The 7,500-nt window shown below is 36.3% G+C and overlaps 1 protein-coding gene and 1 long non-coding RNA gene across 2 annotated transcripts in view; one reads left to right on the top strand and one right to left on the bottom strand.

Moving 5' to 3' along the window:
• Nucleotides 1-1,287, top strand: part of LOC123502716 (Krueppel-like factor 2) — a 17,577-nt gene extending 16,290 nt beyond the window's left edge. The window contains 2 exon segments of the mRNA XM_045251943.1: nt 1-187; nt 190-1,287. The exon segment at nt 1-187 is cut by the window's left edge and continues 248 nt beyond it. Of these exon segments, the coding sequence (XP_045107878.1) occupies nt 1-187; nt 190-1,170 (1,168 nt within the window). The 3' untranslated portion in view covers nt 1,171-1,287.
• A 972-nt stretch (nt 1,288-2,259) lies between these two features.
• The window catches only part of LOC123502725, a 16,626-nt gene continuing 11,385 nt past the window's right edge, over nt 2,260-7,500 (bottom strand). Inside the window, exon 2 of the long non-coding RNA XR_006674205.1 lies at nt 2,260-2,323. This is a non-coding gene — a long non-coding RNA (uncharacterized LOC123502725). The remainder of the gene's footprint in view (nt 2,324-7,500) is intronic.

Genomic DNA, 7,500 nt, shown 5'->3' with positions numbered 1-7,500 from the left:
CCAGCCCCCTCCTCTGCAGTCCCCAACCCTACCCCAGCACCCTCCACCTCCACACACCCCAGCACACACCCCGGCACACACCCCAGCGCACACCCAGGCCACACACCAGCGCACACACCGTTTGTCACTTACGAGGGGAAGGAAAGAGGACAATCTGCAAGCTCTCCAACACAGGCTGGTCAGAGCATTACTGTACCCCCGCCTCCACCTACGCCAGACCTCCCCAGACACCACGATGGGCCCCAGGTTGTCCCCACCAGCCCACCCTTGCCTTCCCCAGTGGGCGTGGGCGGGGTAGGATGCCAGAACGCTTCAAACATACCAACAAGTGCCTCTCTGCAGATTCCGTCCTACTCTCAGTATTTAGAACCGAAATATCATAGTTTGGATAAGTACCAGCACGCACCCCAGCCGCCACAGCCCCCCCATGGAGCCACAGGGGAGTGCGTGGACCCTAAATTCGTCCCGCAGGGTGAAACAAAGTACCCAGATGGAAAATACCCCTTGGACACAGATTTCTTGGTGCCGGATGCTAAATATTATACAGCGATTAAACCAGAGACACGCTACGACCCCCAGGGAAGTCTAGGCACCTCCAGCACCACAGGGGTCGTCAACTGGGGTGTGGAGTCGTTCCCCTGCAAGGACTGCCCACCGCCTCAACCCCCAGTGTCAACCAGTAGCCAGTACACGCCCAGTTCATACGAATACACCAGTAGTTATTACACACCACCTTCTTACTCCATGTATCCCACAGGGGCGCCTTCTCCTACCACTTGGGGGATCAGCAGCAACCAGATGAGCTACCAGTACCCCAACCAGATCCCACCACTGTCCATGCCGCTGTCAGAACCCCCACCACCGCCTCCAAAACCACGAAGACGCAGAGCTAAACGCAAGGTTACAATACACAGTTGCCCCTATGAAGGCTGTACCAAAACGTACATCAAATCGTCCCACCTCAAGGCACACTTACGCACTCACACAGGAGAGAAGCCGTATCTGTGCTCGTGGAAGGGCTGTGGGTGGAGGTTCGCGAGGTCAGATGAGCTAACTAGGCATTATAGGAAGCATACTGGAGATAGGCCGTTCCAGTGTAGGCTGTGCGAAAGGGCCTTCTCTCGCTCTGACCATCTCAGTTTGCACATGAAGAGACATATTGCTATCTAAAAGGGGAGAGAGAGAGAGAGAGAGAGACTAGGGGTGATATAGATTGAGAGATGTTTAGATAGAGAAAGAAGAGAAAGAGAAAGAAAGAGAAAGACGAAGAAAGGAAGAAAGGAAGGAAGGAAGGAAGGAAGGAAAGAAATAATACAATAATGTGATAATATAAGGAGAAAGAGAAAAAAGAAAGAAAGAAAGATGGAGAAAGAGAAGGAAGGGAAGAAAAGAGAAAGAGAGAAAAAAATGAAAGAAAGAAAGAAAATCAAGAAAAACAACAAAACAACAACAACAACCTCCCTCCCTCTCCTCCCTCTCCCCCCCTACACCAACACAACCCCCCCCGTCCCTCCTCCTCCTCCTCCTCCCCTACGGTACCCCAGCCTACCATTACAAACTCTGCCTCTGATTGGTGGAACGGGTCACGTGACTGGACCTCTGAGCCAATGGGAGAGCAGCTTACTGTGTCGAGGCTTCTGTGTCGAGCTACGTGATTGGTCCACTGGCAGCCAATGAGAGCTCGAGAAATTATTATTATTATTATTATTATTATTATTATTATGTTTGTTATTTTTTTTCTTGTTTTATTTATTTATTTTATTTTTATTTCGTTTTCTTTCATTTTCATAACATTTCCCGTTTTCTTTCAGTTGTTTATATAAATTTGTGTTTTTTTTTTTCTTCTTCATTTATATATTTATTTATTTTTTCTCATTTCTCGTTTATTTAAATTTATCTATTCACTTTAATTACGTTTTTTTTACACCAAATGCTCCGTTTTCTGTTTAATTATTCCCGTTTTCTCTCAATGTATCGGAGAATTTCATGCGTAACTATTACAATCTATTATTATTATTATTATTATTGTTATTATTATTATTTTGTAATTGTTTAAGAATATTTTGAATTACATAGTTTTGATAACGGAAGGGAATTAATTACATTGTTTATAGTAATTGAAACTCTTATCATTATTGTTGTTATTATTATTATTATTATTATTATTATTATTATTATTATTATTATTATTTTTATTATTTTGTCCTAAAAAAATGAAGGGCAAAATTCAGTCATTGTTTGTTTGTTTGTTGTCCAATACTCTTGTTTATACTCTCTCTCTCTCTCTCTCTCTCTCTCTCTCTCTCTCTCTCTCTCTCTCTCTCTGTCTTTATGTTTGTTCGTTTGTTCGTCCGCAATAGAATTTGTACATATTTAATTTTTTACCTGCTGCTAATCATTACTTATTACGAGAGTGTGTCTGTCTGTCTGTGTGTACTACTACTATGTGTACGTGTGTATGTATGTATGTATGTTCTGGATACATACACTAACTTAGAGCCACGTATTGTGATGTTAGTTCTTGCCACTGTATTGTTATTATTATTATTATTATTATTATTATTATTTGTGTGTGTGTGTGTGTGTGTGTGTGTGTGTGTGTGTGTGTGTTCATATATACAATTACCACGTTCATATATACAATTACCAAAAATTTATTACACTGTTTTTCGATTATATTACCAGAGTTTATACAAGAGTCCCCCCCCCCCACGAATATTTCCATCAAAGAAAACGTAGCGGAAATCAAAGAAAATGGGTATATTACTTACAAAATACTGGATAATCTCGTTTATATAAATTTTAACTCAGCAAAGTAGAAAAAAAAATGAAGAAAAAAAAAATTAAGATGGAAAATTGGAAAATGAGAAAAAAAAATGAAAAAAGAAAGGAAAAAGTGATTATATTTGAGTTTATAGAAAAGTTACCCCGAGTGTTTCCTTCCACGCATAGAAAACGGAAGGAAAATGGAGGGAATAGGGAAAAAAATAATGTAAATATGACGTGAAATAGGAAAACATTTATATTGTAGGAAATTGAAATAGAAATTGTTTAAAAAAAAAAAAATGTCATTGTTTAGATTTGTGTATATTTGTGAAGTGAAAAAAATAATATATTGTAGAAAATTAAGAAAAAGTTATATAGAAGTAAGAAATTTATATGTTGTAATAGATTGGTCCAAAAAATTTCCTTGTTTATATTTGTGAAGCGAAGAGAAATTATTTATATTGAAGGAAAAAAATGTGAAATAGAAATAAGAAATGTATAGGAAATTTAAGAAAACCTGTTAAATTGAAGTAAGAAATTTATAAGTTGTAATAGATTGGTCCAAAAAATTTCCTTGTTTATATTTGTGAAGCGAAGAGAAATTATTTATGTAGGAAATTAAAAAAAAGTGAAGTAGAAGCAAGACATTTATAAGTTGTAATAGAATGGCCCAAAAAAATTTCCTTGTTTATATTTATGAAGAGAAAAGAAAAAGAAAATATATTGAAGGAAATTAAGAAAAGTGAAATAAAAATAATCAAAAAATTTCCGTGTCTATATTTGTGAAGTGAAAAAAAAAATATATTGAAGAAAATCAAAGAGAAACAGTATAATACAAGCAAACAGAAATGGTGTAATAGATGAACCGCTACAAAATTATCTATGTTTTATATTTATGACGAGAAAAAAAAAAAAATATATTGAATGAAATTACAGAAAAGGTGAAATAGAGATAAGAAATTATAAATGTTGTAATAGAATGTTGAGAAATTCCTTGTTTATATTTGTGAAGCGAAAAGAAATGATTTATATTGAAAGAAAATAAGAAAAACAGAAGCAAAATATATAAATGTTGTAATAATGCTAAAAAAATATTATATAAAAGAAGAAGTTTGAATATATTAGGAAATGTATTGAATGTATCTATATATGCATGTATGTATGTATGTATGTATGTATGTATGTCATTCATTGATATTATTATTATTATTATTATTATTATTATTATTATGAGGTTATTAGCTAGAAGTCTTACAAAACACACACACATATACACAAACACACAAAAACACACACACACACACATACACCAGTGGCCAGAAATATATTTAGCTAAGAAATTAACCAAGAATCAAAGCAATTATATTTTTCCATCATTATTATTATTATTATTATCATTATTATTATTATTATTAGTCGCATTATTGTTTTCATTAATCCCTAAACAATAAACCATCCTTTTTTTTTTTCTCCTTTTTTTATGTACAGAGTGTAAATAATAATAAATAATAATAATTTTTTACCTAAGGCGATGTGCAAATGTGACGAAAAAAAATGACCCAAAAAATCTATGTCGCCTTAATTCTTTTTACGAATAAACTTTTTATACTGAACATCATTAATACTGTGTTTATGTGGCCCCTAGAGAGAGAGAGAGAGAGAGAGAGAGAGAGAGAGAGAGAGAGAGAGAGAGAGAGAGAATAAGGTGTTCTATCCTTGCTTAATAAAAGAGAGACATGAAATAGACTTTAGTGAACGAGAGAGAGAGAGAGAGAGAGAGAGAGAGAGAGAGAGAGAGAGAGAGAGAGAGAGAGAGAGAGAGAGAAGATAAATATTCTTCCCTAATATTTAAAAATCATAAAAGAGGAGATTCATGACCGACTCTCTCTCTCTCTCTCTCTCTCTCTCTCTCTCTCTCTCTCTCTCTCTCTCTCTCTCGTTAACTATGCATCTATATCATGTTTCTCTTTATCTCTCTCTCTTTTTCTCTATCTGAAATCCCTCTATGGGTATCAGAGAGAGAGAGAGAGAGAGAGAGAGAGAGATAGCAGTAAGTTAAATAAAGCTAACTTCTTCATAATGTTAAGGCCTATAGCGGGTGTGGGTGTACTTGAAGAGTATGGGAAGCAGTGTCCAGTGTCCAGTGTCCAGTGTGCAGTGTCCAGTGTCTAGTGTCCAGTGTGCAGTGTCCAGTGTCCAGTGTCCAGTGTCCAGTGTCCATCACCCCTTAGCGACGCAGGTAGTTTTGTTTGTAGTGTAGGGCATATTGGGGACCCATTTCTACATTTCTAATAGTAGAAGCATTTATTTAAACAGTTCTTGAAGCGATGCGAGTTTTTAAGGATGTTTTCAAGGCTTTAGTGACAGATTAACAAGATTTCCACATTACTAACAGTAGTATTTATTTGAAAAGTTCTTAAAGCGATGCGAGTTTTTAAGGAATTTTTCAAGGCTCTAGTGACAGATTAACAAGATTTCCACATTACTAACAGTAGTATTTATTTGAAAAGTTCTTAAAGCGATGCGGGTTTTTAAGGATGTTTTCAAGGCTCTAGTGACAGATTAACAAGATTTCTGCACTATTAACAACAGCAACATTTTTTCACAAAGACTCTAGTTGAAGTTACAAATGTTTGCTAATCTTCTAGTGACAAATCAACAATTCTCATTATCAGGAGAAATGCTCTTAAAAGGCTCTAGTTGAAAAGACACAAGGTTTGAAGTGTTGCTGTGGTTCTAGTGACATATTAACACTATTTCTGCATTATTAACTGAAGAAACACTCAATTGAAAGACTCTTGATATAGCGGCGCGGGTTTTTAAGAGTTTTTAAGGTTCTAGTGACATATTAACACTATTTCTGCATTATTAACAGGAGAAACACTCAATTAAAAGAATCTTGATAAAGCGGCGCGGGTTTTTAAGAGTTTTTTTAAGGTTCTAGTGACAGATTAACAAGATTTCTGCATTATTAACAGGAGAAACACTCAATTGAAAGACTCTTGATAAAGTGGCGCGGGTTTTTAAGAGTTTTTTTAAGGTTCTAGTGACAGATTAACACTATTTCTGCATTATTAACAGGAGAAACACTCAATTGAAAGACTCTTGATGAAGTGGCGCGGGTTTTTAAGAGTTTTTTTAAGGTTCTAGTGACAGATTAACAAGATTTCTGCATTATTAACTGGAGGAAAATTCAATTGAAAGACTCTTGATATAGCGGCGCGGGTTTTTAAGAGTTTTTTTAAGGTTCTAGTGACAGATTAACACTATTTCTGCATTATTAACAGGAGAAACACTCAATTGAAAGACTCTTGATAAAGTGGCGCGGGTTTTTAAGAGTTTTTTTTAAGGTTCTAGTGACATATTAACACTATTTCTGCATTATTAACTGGAGAAACACTCAATTGAAAGACTCTTGATGAAGTGGCGCGGGTTTTTAAGAGTTTTTTTAAGGTTCTAGTGACAGATCAACACTATTTCTGCATTATTAACTGGAGAAACACTCAATTGAAAGACTCTTGATATAGCGGCACGGGTTTTTAAGAGTTTTTTTAAGGTTCTAGAGACAGATTAACACTATTTCCGCATTATTAACAGGAGAAACACTCAATTGAAAGACTCTTGATAAAGTGGCGCGGGTTTTTAAGAGTTTTTTTAAGGTTCTAGTGACAGATTAACACTATTTCTGCATTATTAACAGGAGAAACACTCAATTGAAAGACTCTTGATAAAGTGGCGCGGGTTTTTAAGAGTTTTTTTAAGGTTCTAGTGACAGATTAACAAGATTTCTGCATTATTAACAGGAGAAACACTCAATTGAAAGACTCTTGATAAAGTGGCGCGGGTTTTTAAGAGTTTTTTTAAGGTTCTAGTGACAGATTAACACTATTTCTGCATTATTAACAGGAGAAACACTCAATTGAAAGGCTTTTGCTAAACTGCCGCGGATTTTAAGGGTGTTTTTAAGGTAATTGACATATTAAAACTTTTGCATTATTGACAGGAGAAACACTGAAATAAGAGGCTCTAGTTAAAATAGTGCGGGTTATTAAGGGTGTTTTTGAAGGTTATAGTGGCAGATTAACAAGATTTCTGCATTATTAACTGGAGGAAAACTCAATTAAAAGGCTTTTGCTAAACTGCCGCGGATTTTAAGGGTGTTTTTAAGTTATAGTGGCAGATTAACACTATTTCTGCATTATTAACTGGAGATACAGTCTTGAAAACCGGGAAACTTATCTCTGTGGCCTTGGAGAACACACACACACACACACACACACACACACACACACACACACACAGAATGAACGGTCTGGCTGGCTGGCTGTGGCGTCTGGCTGGTGATGGCTTGCTTATCATAATCACCATTTATCCATCAATCATCCTCCCCGCGGCCCATCCATCCCCATCACCATTATCCTCAACCTTCACACCATCACGCCGCGCCCTCAGCCCATCACCATCCCTCACCATCGCCACGTGAGGGACAAATAAAGACAGGTCACTATGGAATCACTCAAGACGCCCTGGCCTGTCTCGTCTTCTCAAACCCTGCTGAGCTTCACCTTCACTATTTCAAAAGGCTCTATTTAATTGTACATGTGTTTTTTTAAGTGTTTTTATGGTTCTAGAGGCAGAGTGACATGATTTCTGCATTATTAACTGGAGAAACACTCTTGAAAACCTTAATATCAAAATCTACACGTGTTTTTTAGTGTTTTTATGGTTCTAGAG

The sequence above is a fragment of the Portunus trituberculatus genome, chromosome 2 (assembly GCF_017591435.1).
Source record: "Portunus trituberculatus isolate SZX2019 chromosome 2, ASM1759143v1, whole genome shotgun sequence".
NCBI classification, from domain to species: domain Eukaryota; kingdom Metazoa; phylum Arthropoda; class Malacostraca; order Decapoda; family Portunidae; genus Portunus; species Portunus trituberculatus.
Note: the sequence above shows the minus strand (reverse complement) of the source record. Positions and strands in the feature narration are given on the sequence as shown.